This window comes from Sceloporus occidentalis, unplaced genomic scaffold (genome assembly GCF_023333645.1).
Source record: "Sceloporus occidentalis isolate IW3139 unplaced genomic scaffold, rSceOcc1.0.p SCAF_27, whole genome shotgun sequence".
Lineage (NCBI taxonomy): Eukaryota > Metazoa > Chordata > Lepidosauria > Squamata > Phrynosomatidae > Sceloporus > Sceloporus occidentalis.
This window is the reverse complement of record NW_028317007.1, coordinates 4,414,744-4,432,479: the sequence shown is the minus strand read 5'-3', so window position 1 is coordinate 4,432,479 and position 17,736 is coordinate 4,414,744. Positions and strand designations below refer to the sequence as shown.

The 17,736-nt window shown below is 36.6% G+C and overlaps 1 protein-coding gene across 1 annotated transcript in view; it reads left to right on the top strand.

Moving 5' to 3' along the window:
* The window catches only part of LOC149299870 (Krueppel-like factor 12), a 51,766-nt gene that overhangs the window by 7,336 nt on the left and 26,694 nt on the right, over nucleotides 1-17,736 (top strand). Inside the window, exon 2 of the mRNA XM_089485907.1 lies at nucleotides 11,941-12,472. Coding sequence (XP_089342033.1) covers nucleotides 11,941-12,472 — 532 coding nt within the window. The remainder of the gene's footprint in view (nucleotides 1-11,940; nucleotides 12,473-17,736) is intronic.

Here is a 17,736-nt window from a genome sequence, read left to right as displayed (position 1 = left end):
CAGGAGATCTCAAACGTGTGGTTCATGCAAGACAACCAAAGACTTTGCATGACCTGGAGGCCTTTTGCCATGATGAATGGGCAGCTTTATCACCTGCAAGAATTTGGGGCCCCATAGACAACTATTACAAAAGACGATACGCTGTCATTGATGCTAAAGTAGGCAATACACAGTATTAAGAACTAAGGGTATGCAGACTTTTGAACAGGGGTCATTTCATTTTTTACTTTGTTGCCATGTTTTGCTTTATGATTGTGTCATTCTGTTATAACCTACAGTTGAATTTGAATCCCATAAGAAATAAATGAAATATGTTTTACCTGCTCACTCATGTTTTCTTTAAAAATGGTACATATTTTTGCAATTCTCCAAGGGTATGCAAACTTTTGATCACAACTGTACACGCACTCGTGCTAAAATGCATGCACTTGTGCTAGCATACATGTGGACTCATGCTGACACATACACATTCATGCTAACACCCACTCCCTCTAATACACACACTAATTCATGCTAACACACTTACGCATGCACACTCATGCCAACACACAGGCATGCTAACACTCCCTCTTACACAGATTTATATACTCATGCTAACACACACACTTACACGTGAGGCCTCGCTCATGCAATTTATGGACCAGGGCTGATTTTAACCCTAATTTGTTTACGTAAATGATACTAATTATAATACTTATACAATTATAAAAACATTTATTTATCATGTTTTTAATTAGTACAGTGCTTCAGGAACACACAATCTATGTGGCTACATTGATGACAGATGCAACCGTTATGAATTTGATAAGTAGATACAGCATCTCTTATAAACATATTTGTGTACTATTAATGTGAGTGCATGTACAATGTGCTTATAATCTAGCATCAACCATAGTAATTGAGAGTCACTAAAACATTTATTTTCACGTTATTAGATGTCAGTGGTATGGAAGTATTATATGTATTGATGTGTAGCTAGGAAAATGGAAATTATCTACCTTGCATATGTAGTCACATTATTCTCAGCACAGTTGTTTTGAGAAATGAATTTCACCAGCTGAAAGAGGTAACTTAACTGGTTTTCATTTCTATTTGTTACAAGCTGAGAAGTAAGTGTTTTAATAAGCTATTATTTAGAGCTGACTGCCTTGATGGTTTTCCCTCTCGCCCTGTTACTTTACAGGCATATTAGAGGATTCCAGATAATTTCCTCTATAAATCGGACCCATCTATTTCAATTTTCAGTGCAGTAAATGTATATTTAAGAATTTACAGCAAGTGGAATAGACATGGTTCTGCAGAGTAAACTCATTTCACAGCCATAGCGAAATATATTCATGCAATATGTCTTATTCGAAGCAGAGTTTTATTACATAAAAAGGAGAAGGTAAATCATTTTATTTGATAACTGACATTTTGTTGCCATGATAATACTGTAAAAAGTTGTACTGGCAAAAAATGAAGAAGCCATGTTTCTAGACTTTGGGATAAAACTATTAATAACCTGGGTTCTTCCAAAACCCAGAGTCTGTTACAGGTCAATTCTAACAATTAAGCAACATTGTCACCTTATAAAATCTTTGTATGTTTAAGTATTGGCCTTTGGGAAGATTGTCTTTAGGGATTTGATTCTTTTTAGAGGGTCAACATATGCGTAAAAGAAAGCATAGATTAATTTAAACTTTCAAGACCGCAATAACATAAGATTGCGTTCTCTTGTAACCTATGGGTTAAACAAACAAGGGAAACATTGCTTGTAATCTATGGATTAAACAAATAAGCAAACTGCTTAACCCCTTCACATCCAAGGTTTTTCGACACATTTTTATCCACCAAAAATGCTACGGCTTAGTTGTTTGTTTTTAATTATTATTTCATTAACCCATATACTGTATATAGGACTCATCATCTACTGCCATCAGAACACCCGACAATTATATAAAAAAGATGCAGGAAGTGTGTAATCCAGGTATGGATAAGTAAATGGGCACAAAAAATGTTAGTAGTAATAGTATTGCTTCTATATAATATAGTATTATGTAATTTGATGTATGCCCTGAATGAGTATTGTGGGGAGAATCCAAGGGAATGATTGTGCTTCTAGTTAGATCTGCTAGTAAATACAGGCAAGCTCAAAATCTGCTCTCTTTGAGCATCTGAAAACTTTTTACTTCACGGGTAGTATGATGATTTATTATGTAATTAAGCTTTATCTAATGTATCAGTTTGTCTTAGTCTGTCAATTCTAGTTTTGTCAGACCCTTTGAATATATGTATTGTAAGAAGCACCGTGTAAATGGTTGGTGCTATATAAATAAAAGACAATATAATTTAATTTATGATCCTTGTCATGTGGTTTACACTGTAAAAGAACAGTCTATGATTTAATATTCTAACACAGCTATAGTGATAAAACCTGGGAAAGCTTGTCACACGCCTAGTTCTCAGACTTAGCTCGACCTTTCAGGAAGATGGGAGTGCAGGCCAGAACTGAGCCTCCCCAACTCCATCTTCAGAACACTAAAGCATAAATTATGCAGTTATGGCAAGTGAACAGATTATTATTTAAATTGTGTTTAAAAATAACAAGGTGGCACCCTGTAAGGAGTAACCTTCCACCTAGTTGTTGTGCTATCGAATTGCTCAGTAATTAAATGGGTAAAAAGGTTATTTAAAACGGTCCAAAACAGTATAGACAAAACACATGCGCCTATAATACGCTGCATCAGGCAGCCATATTGAACTGGTCCTAGAACTGCCAATTTGGTGAGTGGAATGTATAAGTAAAATCATACGTGTTTGTGGATTACAGGCCCACTTTAAAAGCAGTTAATAAATGTATGTTATCAAATTAGTTTTAGCAAATCGGTGTTAGCAAATTGTAAATTATGCATTATGAAGTGCAAGTGTGAAGTGTATTGCTCAGTATGGTCAGTGTAACTATGCATTTTACAGGGTCAAGCAAGCTCTTCCTACTGGAGAAACTTACTGGGTTGGCCATTGATAATGCCCAGTGCAGTTGTGGAGATGGTCTTTGTTCTTTCCTGTTCCTTATGAACTTTGGGTGGCAATATCATTGGCTCCCAGAAAAATAAAGCCATACATTTTTAATGTTAAGTCTACAGAGGCCTGCAAATTTTGTCTAAGCTTGTTTGGATCTTACTTTTGCCAAATTTACCAAGGAATCCTAGAAGTAGAACAGCAAACCCTTCATTACTCACTGGGTCTTATTGCGAATTTAGAGAGTTGTCACTGGAAGGTTTTTCTCCATTATGGCCAAGCTTTTGCAGTATAGATTTGTAGATCACAGGTGTCAGTCAGGTGCAATACAACCATATTTACTCAAACTAAGTTTCAAACAAAAAAAAATTAAAATAAAATAAATACATATATATATATATAATGGAACCCATTAACTGAACCTCCTTGTGTGTCTATGTATATGAGTTTGTGTCTATGTGTGCGTGTGTGTGTGTGTATATACACCCTTTTACATATATATATATATATATATATATATATATATATATATATATATATATATATATATATATATATATATACACACACACACACACACGTCATGATGGGTTTTGTGCTTTAGCTGAGGAGATAAAGCCTTTCTGTGCTGCCTTTTCCTGTATTACGATAATGTCTAGTCTTCCAGTTCCCACAACAGAGAAACCACAGAAATTCACAGTCTGCTCCAGTAAGGCATTACGCAACTCTCATACCTCTCCATAAACTTTCAGGAATAGGCTCAGCCCGCCAAGAATTGCGAGATCTCCTCTTCTCCATGATGTGGGAGGTAGCGGCACAGAAAAGATTTAGCTGGTCAACTGCATTAGTACCACCAGCTGTCAGAAAATTTTCATGAAATAACATGATTTTGTGTTCAGTGCAGGTCTATAACGCATGTAGATTATTTTATTTTTTAAAATACATTCATAAAAAGAAAACATCCTACATTTTACATTGTAGCATATTTTTCATATCTTTTCATATTTCACTTTATGTAAATAAATGCTATTACTTAAAATTTGCCGTTTATTTCCCTACGAAAAGAATATAAGCAAAATGGCATCAAAAAAAGCTGCTGTGGGATTCAACCGTCATTCTTTTAAAGTTGAAGTCTCTGCAGCTTGGAGATTTGATAGCCAGGAAACTGACTGAGCACAGTTCTAGGGTGGGATTCCGTTCCCATGGAAACAAAATACTTCTTCAGCGGGAGAAAATCTGCAATGACTAAAGGGTGGGAAGCGATTCAGTAAAAAAAAAATAAAAAAAATCGTATCTTGCTAGGAAAAAACCACACGGTTTTAATAATCTGTATCTCCTTTGTGATTTCCAATACCGTTTGGACATAAATCTCATGTATGAAAATCTAAGTAATCCAACTCAGTTCATCAAAAATTCAGAAGCAGTTAAGGGAAAAAGCCTAAGGAAACCTTCAAAACTGTTTATGTCTTTTAAATAATTTATTTGCCAAAGCATGGTTTGGAATGAAATGCAGATCCCCTTTACATGTACGCATGTAGTTTTATCTTACATCTGTTTTTACGCTCGGCTTTACAAGCCAAAGTAACACAGCAGACACAACAATGTTGTCTGGCATATGTCTGCAGCGTAAATAGATTTTACTATTCATTTTGTTTAGATAAAAATCACACAGTGATGTTTATTCATTTAATTTACTAAGGGATGAAATTGCAGTATTCATTTGTGCGGTGGCGGTTACCTTCCATTAAGTATTAATTTTGTATATTTGTGTACACACATTATGATGCTATTAATAACTAAAAACATTGTAATTGTTTGTATAAGCTATGAGTAACTCGCATCCAATTTTGTCTTATAGGAGATGTTGCTATGTTAATATATAACGTTGGATTTCTTTTTTTTTAAATATTTAATTCAGGGCAATAAAAAATATATATTTAACGTTTCTTTTGCATTAGGGGAAATGTTCACCAGTCTCCATTTACCACAAGTAAAGGTAACATATTGAAAGTGAAGTACTATGATAGAATATGAGGGGATATGATTTACATGAGCTAAATTAACTTTGATAACTCTACTGACACCGCCAACATAGCTCTGTATTGACTGTACATCACATAACCATATGCAGTGTCAATGTTGGATATACCCCAACTACTTCTGTTTGCTTCAATTTAGCACAGTTGTTTTAATAAAACAAGAGTAAAGTGAACCATCTATAGAATATTTATTTACTTATTTTATTGGCTTATTTTTCAGCAGCCCAATTTTCGCCATTAATCCAGTGTGTTCTGCATACTGATATATATATTTTTTTTAATCAACCATTTCTCAAAGTAACCAACATAATGGGTTCATCATCGGTGTGTACATCTTATAATAATATGCTCCAGATCTGAAGTAATTTCAGGAGAGAAATCACAAATTTCATTTGGCAGTAATATGTAAGCCTATTTCCATGGTAACAGAGAGGTATTTACCGACGTCTACCTAAACTTAAAGCGGTTTATTAGAGGGTGCTTGTTCTGCAGTCTGTAATTATCATCAGGTAAAAAGAGGTTGCAAACGTGGGTGGACTGTTTGGCTGGTATATTTTTTACTGATTTTTTTAGCAATGCTTTGAGAAGTAAATCCAATGAATAACATTAGTTTATTAGTTTCTTGTGGTCATTTAACCATTTATTCAAGGCCTCTTCATGAGACTGTGAAAATTGCAATGTTGCAATCCCTTCACATCATGTGGTTAGAAAAAGTAATGTATTGTTATGAAGCTGTTTTATGAATCAAGAGTTTGTTTTGAATGAATTGCATGCTCATTTTGTATTACGAAAAGCCTTGTTAATTCCATCTCATTTTAAATTACAAGAAGTTGAATTGTGAGCCGAGTTAAGGTTTAACTTGACTGATCACACCTGGCTGATGTTGCATGCCTTTCTATACTAACACTCACAAAACAACTGAAATAGTCACATATGTGGGTTGTCTGTAGGTGCCTGCAAGTTTTGTGAGTTTCAGGTGAGGACATGTGGGTTGAATAAAGATTCGCCTGAAACTCCCATAATTTAGATAAACCATAATGCCCCACAATATTACTAAAAAGGTTAAAGAAAGTGTTCATGGTGGGATGGGTCACGGTAAAATTAAGTGGGGATGGTGGCCAAGGGATGGTAGTTTAATTTATAGAAATATCCTATGGAAGGCATGCACCCCATCCCATTGGTGTGAGGGGCGGTGACGTCTTCCTCAATCCCTGCTGCATGGTGATTAAATTAACGAAAAATAAATATTTTTTTTTAAAAAGCCCTATATACCCCCCACACACATGCAAGGTGTAACTGTAGAGTTTGAAGTTACAAGATGCATTTTAATCTTGCAAGCAAGTTAACAGAGTTTAGTGAATACACACTATTGTGCCTTAAAGAATAAGTTAGGACAGCAGGTTTCTAGAGTTACTTAGTAAAGCACATGCAGCAGAAGGTCAGCATTTTTGCTATACATATGAAATAGAAAATACTATTAAATGTTAAAATATAACACTAATAAAAACCAAAATTAATTTTTATGTAGCAAGCTTTTGTCATTTTTCTTTAATGGACAGCAAGATTAAATATGTCAATGCACATGCAACTCACAATTTAGTGGGGGGGGCCACCAAGAAATAGTTTGGAAAAAAATGTTATGCAACATTTTTAAAATGGTGTTATCACTATAGCATAGTCCAAGAATGGTCCAAAAAAGGGAATGTATGACCTTCAGAACTTGATATGATCACTGCAAAACTGCTCAGGCGAAGGTACTAATATTTAATTTAGGAATGTCTATATTATCTATGCACTTTATTAAATCATATCCACAGTGTATGCTTTTACATGTCTGTCTATTTGCCTCAGATGATTTTGGGTATGGAAAGCCTACTGTAGAATTAAAGTAAATTCTCTACAAGCATTATCGTATTTAAAGTGGAGAAAAACTGTTTCTCCCTCTCTAAATTATATTTTAAGTTATTTTAGCTTTATGCTGTACCATAAACCACTCCTGCACATGACCGCACCTTTAATAGTTTGTTAGTTTGAAAGTTAGACTCAGTGATTTACTCTTTGATGCATAATCTACACCCTCTAGTGGAGTTCTAATAACAATACAGTCATAATCCCATGACTAGTCTAGGGCAATTTAAGTGAAGAGCGATACATGGTGAAAAAAAGGTGCAATTACAGGGTCCAGGTGCTGGTACAGTGCACTTATCAGCTTAGATGTGTGGGATAAAAAAACAAAAAACATTGCCTACACACTGCCATCACATGTGTTCTAGCACCCTGGTGTACCAATCCAGAGGGCTCTGTAAACCAGAGGGCCACGATTTCCTTTTCTCATAAGTATCCGCTTGATCCAAAAGTCTGAGAGTAAATGTGATCGGGGCTTCATTGCTTTTAAAGACATGCTTCACTGCATCCTGTGGTGGATACAGACCCTGTCAAACTGGACCCGTCTACCATAACAAGGAATTCTCATTACTTCATGAAGTTAGGAATTAGTATATACATTTTATGACATTGATTAATAAGCTGATGAACAAAAACTTACATAATAACCAAGCCAAGACAATAAGGTTAGACCATGTACACCTGAATAATTACTGTTATCATATAAAACACATCTGTTTTTTAATTGATTCGAGTACTCCTTGGATATGTTGAACATTTCAACCATGTCACAGCCAGAGAACCCACTTTTTCATTGGTAATGGTATTTATTATTTTTATTAATGGTTTTAATTCATATGGACTATGATGCATACATTCTGTTTCTGGTTTATTATATTATCAATGGCTGAGCATGGATTAAAGTGCCCTACTTCCTGACTACTTAGTCAGAGCCGAATGTTCCCAGTAACCTTTTTAATCCTAGTTTGTGAATCAAAGTCTGAAAGTGGTAAACTATAAATGATCTTGCTTGATGTACTGTTTTTACCATCTGCATCGATAACTGTATGACTGATATTTTGTTGTATTAGCAAAATTTTGCATTTGTTGTAGTTTGCTCATTGTGTACTATGAAAAGCCAACTAAATGTGGCTTTATAGTTGTTATAAAATCATGACGCTGTGCATAATATATATATATATATATATATATATATATATATATATATATATTCTGATTTACAAACATGCATGCCCATATCTACCTGTATTGATATATTCAGGTGTGCGAGGTTTCCTTTCTCATGTATGGAAATTACTATTCTAGTCTTACTAAGCAGGCTTAATATGGGAGAAGGTTCCATTTTGGTTTTACAGGGAGACATTTGAGTGGTTGATGGTGTGTAATGTTTTTGCCCTTTAAAGTTTCTTCCCTGTGGCTAAACAAGGCTTCCTATCAACCCATGGGGTCTTTACGAACCTTTCAACAATAAAGTCATAAATCTACTGCTTTGATAGGGACACACGTGTCTCCCAGCAAGTTTATTTGCCCATTGCTCCTTATCCACAAAAATACTCTATCCACCCATAGTTAGTTCTTGTCTATCTAAGCCCAAGTGTATAACCTACAAAAAGCAATCTTTCATAGCGTACCAAAAGAAAAGGGACATGGACGGATGAGAAAGGATGGGAGAGAAAACTGAAGTGAAAAAGGAGAGGAGAAAAGTAGATTGAGGAAAAAAGAAAGGTGAAGAGAGGGTGATGATAAGTGAGCAGGGAGAGAAGAGGAGTGAAAATATAGTGAAGGGAGTGGAGACAGAAGAGGTAAAATGCAGAATAGAAAAAGAAGAGGAAAGAAAGGATCATCTCCACAGTCTGCAACTCCCCAGCACAGGCACGGCTCTATACTGTAGCTCATCTTTGTTCCTGTACATCTGCACTAGCATGCATGGCAATCAACCTCTTCCTCGACACCCACCCTAAACGTGTCCTTTACACATGCATTTATATGCATTCAAGGGCCCATTTAGCAGTACTAAGAATGTTATTTCTATTGCAGCATTTAGTAATAAAACTGTTCAAATTAGCAGAATATGTGGATCCACACTTAAATAATGTCCTGGTTTTTAAACAGTTTCAAACTTTTTAGATAATTATGATTTCATTTGATTGTTACTTTGTAAGCCGCAAATAAAATGTACCAAAATGTCAAATGGTGAAGAAGCTATTACTTCATAAATATGACATTAGTCATTTGATTATATGAATCATCTCTAGAATATAACCTTGGAGCGTGTAATCAGTCAGACACGATCAAATTGGACTGAGAGCAAATTGAGAGTCTAATTCTAGTTGTCCTTTAAGACTTTCCGGTGCACTCTTTCTATCTATATCTGGAAATATAGGGGCATAAATCCCCATACTGTTATTGTTTCATACTGTTGTATCTCAAAGCTGGTATCTTTTGACTGTAAATGTACAGTACCAAGACTGATATGTAAAATGTACAATCAGTTATTACAAATGTATTTTTTGAAAATACAAGTAAAGGTGTGCGAAGAGTGAATTGGTGACAACCACCTTGGCGCTTATTCCTTAAAGTATTACTTTACACCAACAGAACGACTAAACTTGCCCTGTGAAATGCATAGTCAATTTGGGGAGCTTTATTTGAAAATGATTGCTACATACCCTTTTACAATCGATGTATATAAATATTTCTATGTTCACAAAGCTACGTTTCTCTCTTTGGCTTTTCTAATGCACAGAGATAGAAACGCACGTCAGTAATAATACAGTATGCATAAATGTGCACACTCAAGCGTACAGAGATCATCTTAATAATGTGCATAAGCCATGCAAGCATTCATCTTGTGCACATATGTACAACTAATTAAAATAGATGCAGTATGTTATCATTTGACTCACTCAATCCATCATACTGCTCATGGTCATTACAACCTGGCCAAATGTGGAGTGTTAACATCACTCGGGAGAGTTTAATAGTGATTGTATTAGATTTGCCCTAGTTTCCAACATTTCAAATGACTTTTAATTTGTGGTGGGTTCATGTCCAGAGGTTTGGCTAGTGGCCAGGGATTTCTTTTTAGTAAATGTCTCACCCACTGGCCATGTATGTGTGTATGTCCTGCATAAGTAGTAGCCTGCTCAGTTTTTGTCTAGTTCCAGGCTTGTTCATCATTTACTGACAGCTGTTTGTGTGATTACTAAAAACATAGTATTTTAAAAAAACATACAATTATATGTCCAGCAGAATGAATGCATTAATGTGAGAATTATTATTGTAAAGCTTCAATGACCAAAAAACAAGCCAGGAATTCCGTGCATTTCTAATTTTTTTATACATAAACCCAATTGTTCTCATTTTAGTATCTTACTTACCAGAATAGTTTTCTTAAATAACTATGACCATCCTACGGAAAGGTTGATTTAAAACAGGGATACCTTGAATATAAAACAGAGCATATAATTGTAGTAAGAATACAAATTAATTAACTACAAAGAGCTTGTAACTCTTGCCATAAACTGTACAAAGTGATTGCGTTTTAGGTTTATGAGTGTACTTTTAGGGCTAACTGGAGAGTAATTCCACAGCCACGATTATTTGAAATATAAATCATACATAACATGCTGTTTCTTGGCGAATTTCGATACTGAACGCAGACATAATATTGTGTAGACGTACATTAGTCATGGATCATTTCAGACTCTTTCCTGTGGGTATATGACTGTGAAAATAGTGCTAGTGGCATAGAGATATTTATTTAAAAAAAAACAAAGAACAAAAAAACCAAATTTTCATTTCCAATAAAAGTATTACAACAAAAAATGTGAAAACTGAATTGAGAGTTCTGTTTCAGGTCATATTCTGATCATTCCTGGTAAGGCGGTATGACAAGCATTAGGATATAGAGAGCTTATGTGGGAGATATTCAATATTCAAACTGAAATCAGGAAAGGATTACCCCCAGTAGTGTACCTTGGGGGGGTCACCCCGGGTGCCACTCATCAGGGGAGTGCCGGGTGGGCCAGCCAAGTAGATGGCTTTGTGGCCCGATGGACGTGTAACGCAGGCCTGCAGTTTACCACTGTGGAGCTCAAACACTGTGCGAGGAAACCCTTTTCTCACCCAGGTTCCTGCTTCCCCTAGGGGAAAGAGATGCTTTACTACCATCGATCTCTGGCTTAGTATATAGTGATGAGAGTTATGCTGTACCCTATCTGTTGTGTAAATAGAATTTATTTAAACTTATGTAATTTATTTATAAGTTAATTTATTTTTTCAGATTTCTAGTCTTTTTCCAGTTGACATACAATTTACAAATTTGTGAAATATTCTTGCTAAAATAATTTTTTTGTGGATGCTTTTACATTTTAAAGTGTGTGTGTGTGTGTGTGTGTGGGGGGGTGCCACATACAGGATCCGCTTTGGGCCCCAAATACTCTAGGTATGCCCCTGATTACTAAGCAACTTCATGGAGTCTCAGGTCTAAACTTTGTTCTTTTTTTCTTTTATAGAATCCATCTTACAGATTTATTGAATTAAGAAAGTAAAAGTAGTAATTGTTAAAATGTTTACATAATGTAATTATGACCAGTCATGACTGTGGGTTGCTTTTAGTTAGATGGAGTGTGGATACATAATATGTAGAGGTAAAGATCATGATAATAATGGTAATAATTTGGCTGACAAATAATAATTTACGATCCTGTTATACTATATCCTTTAGAGACTGTAAGCTGTTTGCATTAGGGATCAGCAGGCCTCTGGGGCAACCTTTGGTTAATAAGTTGGGGGGGTTATTTTTCTATTTTATTGTACTGTATGTGTGTTCCTCAAACCTGATAAATACTTCTGTTTATCACAGTTGGCTGGGCCTGGGTGCTAACGTTTTTCCTTTTCTTCATGTTCGGTTTTTCTCAAATTTGTCTCATTCATTGTGTCATTAGTTTGCAATTCTACATTAATTCTCCTTTTTTTTTATTTCTTATTTTAGTCCCCAAAGGTTCAAAACTTTCCAGACATGGAAGCTGTACCTCTCCTTCTGAACAGTGTGAAAACAGAACCCCCTGAAGATTTACTATCTACTGACCATTTTCAAACACAAACCGAGCCTGTGGACTTGTCAATAAATAAAGCAAGATCCTCACCCAGAGCAGTATCTTCACCAGTCTCCATTACCACTTCTGCTGCTTCACCTTCCTCAAACTCCTCGTCCAGCCGTCTAGCATCATCTCCAACAGTGATAACATCTGTATCTTCAACGGCATCAGTGCCAACAGTATTAACCCCGGGACCTCTTGTAGCTTCAGCATCTGGAGTTGGAGGACAACAGTTTTTGCACATTATTCACCCAGTACCTCCTTCAAGTCCTATAAACTTGCAATCGAACAAATTGAGCCATGTTCACCGTATTCCTGTTGTTGTTCAGTCTGTTCCTGTTGTTTACACAGCAGTTAGATCACCAGGCAGTATGAATTCTACCATAGTTGTACCTCTTTTAGAAGATGGAAGAGGACATCTTAAAGGTAAATAATAACATGGAAACTCTGACAATGATGGAACTGCATGCTGTCACCATATGCTTATGAAAATAACCTTAGTAGACATGAATTGTTCAAATTATTAATTGCCTAGTATTATATGGTGTATAATATGGCATGGGGAGTATATATATCCATATTATCTAATGGCAAGATAAACAAGCACTAGCACAAAAAGGTTATCATATTAATAATCTAATTTAAAAAAAAAACAAAAAAAACATTTTCACCAGTGATTCAGTTCTCAGAGATGAAAATGTATTTCATGCTATTAAAATAAGCCTTTTCTACTGGTTTTTGGTTGTATGTAATTCTGTGGTGCACGAATATTAACATGTAGCAGTAAAGTTTTAGTAAGTTCTTAGTTTGTAGTGCGGGGAGACTGAAACTGACTTAAGTGCTTGGATTTGCCAGAAAAACAAATAATGCGTTATATTTTGTTGATTTCCGAGAACAATATTGGAGAAATAAAATGTTTTTTTTCCCCCAATTAGTATTTTTAACTATGGCCAGCATTTTTCTGTAATGGGACTTCATACAAAAAAAATAAATATGGTACCACTGTAGTTAGTTTTTTTTATAGTAAACATCCTAGCTAAAGGGGTAATGTCAAAGGTTACATGTTTATAAATGTATTTAATACATTTTGAACCTACTGCCTCCAAAACCTCAAAAAATGTATGTTTTTGAAGTCATTTATAGTCCAGCAGTTTGGTGGTAGCACTTTTTGTATTGGGTACACAGCTGGAACTTGTTTGTTGCGAGGTGGAGGTTGTAGTAATGTATTTTGTTCATGCAGCCATCATAAACAAAACTGATGTTGGACTACTCACAGAGGGGGAAGAAGCAGAAGGGAACCATGGGGCTCTTTGTAGTCAGAGACTAATTAATTTGATACTGCAAGGCCATGCTGCGATGGAAAGCAGCTATAGTGCTAATTCTTGATCAATTAACAGGATGGCACACCCACTCGTATCAGTGGGTGGCTCAGAAACCACATTAGGTAGAGATTTCCCCCCTATGTATTACAATTGCAAAAATAAATTTATCAAATTTTGTTATGGCTGAAAATACATAGACGAGGCGTGTAATACTGATTTAATAATAGATCGGTATACTGTACATAATACAGCATATTAAGACAGAAACATTAAGATATATATATATATATATATATACATTGTAGGGAACAGCTCACACATGGGGCGGCAATGACAGTATTCACACAGGCAGCAGGTTTCAAAAGTTCAAGAGGGTGTTTATTTAAATGATTTAGGCACAGAGCACCTTGAGAAAAAAAACAAACGCTAAGCCTGTCCGGCTCTAACTAAACATCAGGATACCTCACTATCCCACTACAAGCCTAAGGTCTGGTACCAAGCAAAACAACAAGTTGTCCATAGGGAAAGGTTCATACCTGGTGGGCTGCAGCGCTGGCTGTGGGCTGCAGCGCTGGCTGTAGCTGCTCCTTGACTCAGGTTTGCAGGATATAGGAGATACTAACAGCCCTCTCTTTTAAGGCTTCCTCCCCAGTAATAAGCATAGGAAGCCTCACCTGAGGACTCCTGGGAGTAAGGAAAACCCGTAGTGGACTAGGGATGTGGACTGGAGCTCTCCCGCTTCCAACCTGTCCTCCAGTCCAAGTAATCCAGCCCATGTACCTTTAAACAAAAGAGCCCTAGCAGACTACGCCCTGCTAAAGCAGCATGTATCCTCCTGGATGTCTGCTACCGTGCCTGGCTGAGAAAACCACGTGAGATATACACCCCATTCCACCACTTTCCCATACACTTTACCACAATATATATATATATATATATATATATATATATATATATATATATATATATAATATCCACAACTCAGAGGATGTGCCAGCACCGGAAGTTGTAGATGTCCCCCGCGTGCCCCGCAAGACACCTGGGAGTCTGCTCTGGTAAGTCTTGGGGGCAGAGGTAAAACGCATCGTGCGGACGGTCACCGGCTGCGGCGATGTGGGTAAACAACCTCCGCAGCCGGTGACCGTCCGCACGATGCGCTTAGACAACCTCCCGTGCCGGCACACGTGGAAAGTGCTGGCAGGGGAGGCTGTCTGAGCATATCGGAGAGTAGGATGCAGGTCCCCTGCACCGCTGCAGGGGATCTGTATCCTAACCCCGCTGCCTGCTATACCCCGAATATAGGCCGCACCCCCACTTTAAAGACTTAAAGTGGGGGAAAAAAGTGCGGCCTATATTCGAGCCAATACGGGATTTTTGGATATTGTATGATTTGCTGCTGCAGCTACTTGGCACCGGGCAGAAAAAGTGGTGATTGGAGTGCATTTGTTAATTTTGGACTTTGTATATATGTATGTCTATATCTATCTATCTATCTATCTATCTATATATATATATATATATATATATATATATATATATATATAAAACACTTTCAAAAAGATGGTCAGCACTCTAGGTCTTTAAATTGACAATTTCATTTTATTCAAAGTCAAGGACTTGACTTTGAATAAAATGAAATTGTCAATTTAAAGACCTAGAGTGCTGACCATCTTTTTGAAAGTGTTTTATATGGAAACTGCTGGTTACTAGCACCGGGCTTGGAATATTTGGAATGGTGTGCAATGGACTCTGTGAGTAAATATATATATATATATATATATATATATATACATAATGTATATAAATACAAAATACATATAAGGTATTTTTGTTTTAAATTATGGACAGTAATTATAATTTTTGTAGTATATTTCCACAAAAATCCAGACAGTACAACGTGTTTATTTTTGGCTTGCGACTTGCCATCTACACATTATTAATGACTCACTGTTTCTTTACTGCAGCAGAGGGAGAATGGGATGACTTCACTGCATATAGGACTACTGTATTGCAGCAGTGCTTAACTAACACAAACCAAGTGGGATGGCCCCTTGGTCTGCGGGACAATAAGAAATAATTTATATTTTTACTCCTCCACTGCCACTTGGAGAAAGAGATGCCTTTGTGTCTCATTTGTGTGTTTTAGAAAGGTATGCTGAGCTGTGAACCTAAATGCCTGGAATATATTTTATAGTTTGGAGTTCGCAAGAAAAACCCAAGAAAAAATCCTGGCTTTTGCTGCTTCATACATTGTAACACATCTTAGTGTTTTATGGCAGTGCTATAATGTTTGCAGGAGTGGGAAGTGCTGACTAAGCTCAAAACGTACTTTGGATAATTCTATCTGCAGGTGGTAATTATCTACAGCATTAGAATGTGTTGCATTGTGTTTAGCACAGAACAAAATTTTGCAGTTCAGTTATCAGAATATTTGCCTTCCGATTAGCAGATAATATCAATAGTGCATCCTGATAAGAGTAGAAGAGTGCACTGCAGTTCTTATACCAAACAAACAGAAGGTCTTAGCAATGACATCATCGTGTTGCCGAGTTATTTCACAACTGACAAAGGCAAATTGTAATAGTATGTTATCTAAACAAGCATTATTCAGTACATTACTTAAAGAGGAATACAATATACAAAAAGTATGTGGACATCTGATCATCAGACCTATATGAGCTTGTTGGACATTCCACAAACACGGGCATTAATATAATGCTGTCCCCCGATTTGTGGTTATAACAGCCTCCAATCTTCTGATAAGGTTTGTGGGATCTTGTGCCCATTGAGCCAAAAGGGCATTTGTGAGGTCAGGCACTGATGTTGAATGAGTAGGTATTTCATTAAAAAGGTGTTCAGTTGGGTTAGGGTCAGAGCTCCTCCTCCCCAAACGTGTCAAACCATGTCTTTATGGACATTGCTTTGTACACAGGTCAGAGCCGACCTTAAGTGTTCTGGCGCCCTGTGCGGACTACTCCTCTGGCGCCCCCCATCCCCCCCAAAAAAAGGAGAGAAATCTTGTAACAAACAACTAGCTTTCGTTAAAGATAGTTTATGTGCAAGTGCAAACAAGTACAGTGATATATAACTGGAAACAATAATATTCATTAAATACAAGGAAAAAACAGCTAATCTGCTGTAACAAAAAACAAATTTTTTAAATTGGACCCCAGAAAGCATTTCCTTTTGGCCCTGCTCCACGCTCCCTAGCATGCAATCACTCCCTCCGCTACCACACCAAAAAAAAAATTGCCACACTGACTGCAGATTAGGGGAAGGCTGTGAAATTCAGTTCAGTCTTCCCTCCTTCTCACTCTGACCATGACTTTGAGAGGTCCTCTTTATTTAACATGGAGGATGTTAAATAAAATTAAAAAACAAACAAACAAAAAAACCCCCCGATGTTTTAATTTATGTCCCGGGCGCGGCCGCACAGGTCCCACACCCCTAAGGCTGGCCCTGACACAGGTCATGATGGAACAGGAAAGGGACTTCCACAAAAAGGTGCCACAAAGTTGGAAGCATACAGTTGTCTAATATCTCTATATGCTGTAGCATTAATGTTACCCTTCACCGGAGCTAAGGGGCCTAGCCCAAACCCTGAAAAACAGCCTCAGACCATTATCCCTCTGCCACCAAACTTTACAGTAGGCACTATGTATTCTGGTAAGTAGTGTTCTCCTGGCATCCACCAAACCCAGATTCATCCATCAGACTTCCAGATGACGAATGATTCCACTGTTCCAGAGTCCAGTGACAATGTGCTTTACTCCACTCCAGCTGAAGTTTGACATTGGGCACAGTGACCTTCGGCTTGTATGCAGAGCAGAAATTTCATAAACTGACTTGTGGCATCCTATAACAATGCCAGATTAAAAGCCACTGAGCTCTTCAAAATGACTCGTTCTACTGTCCATGTTTGTCTATGGAGATGGTATGCCTATGTGATTGATTTGATACACTTGTTAGAAATGTATACACCTAAACACAACAATTAGGAGGGGAGTCCACATATATTTGGTCAGAGAACAAAAATTTGCACATGCTTTATTATTACTATTATTTGTTTGTCTTTTAGTGATGGAGCACCAGCAGATTCTGTAGCCCTGTTAACATGAGGAGAAAATATAAATGACAATAAAAATAGATTATAACAAGAACTAACACAACGATCCCGCTCTTGCATACTATTGGCATGTTGACGCACCAAAATATAAGGCTACATAAATTTCAGTAACAATTAAGATTATTAATTTATATATTAATGTGTGTACGTGTGTGTGTATATATATATATATATATAATATATATATATATATATATATATACATACACAATTCTATGCAAGCCTTAGATTTTTATGAACTG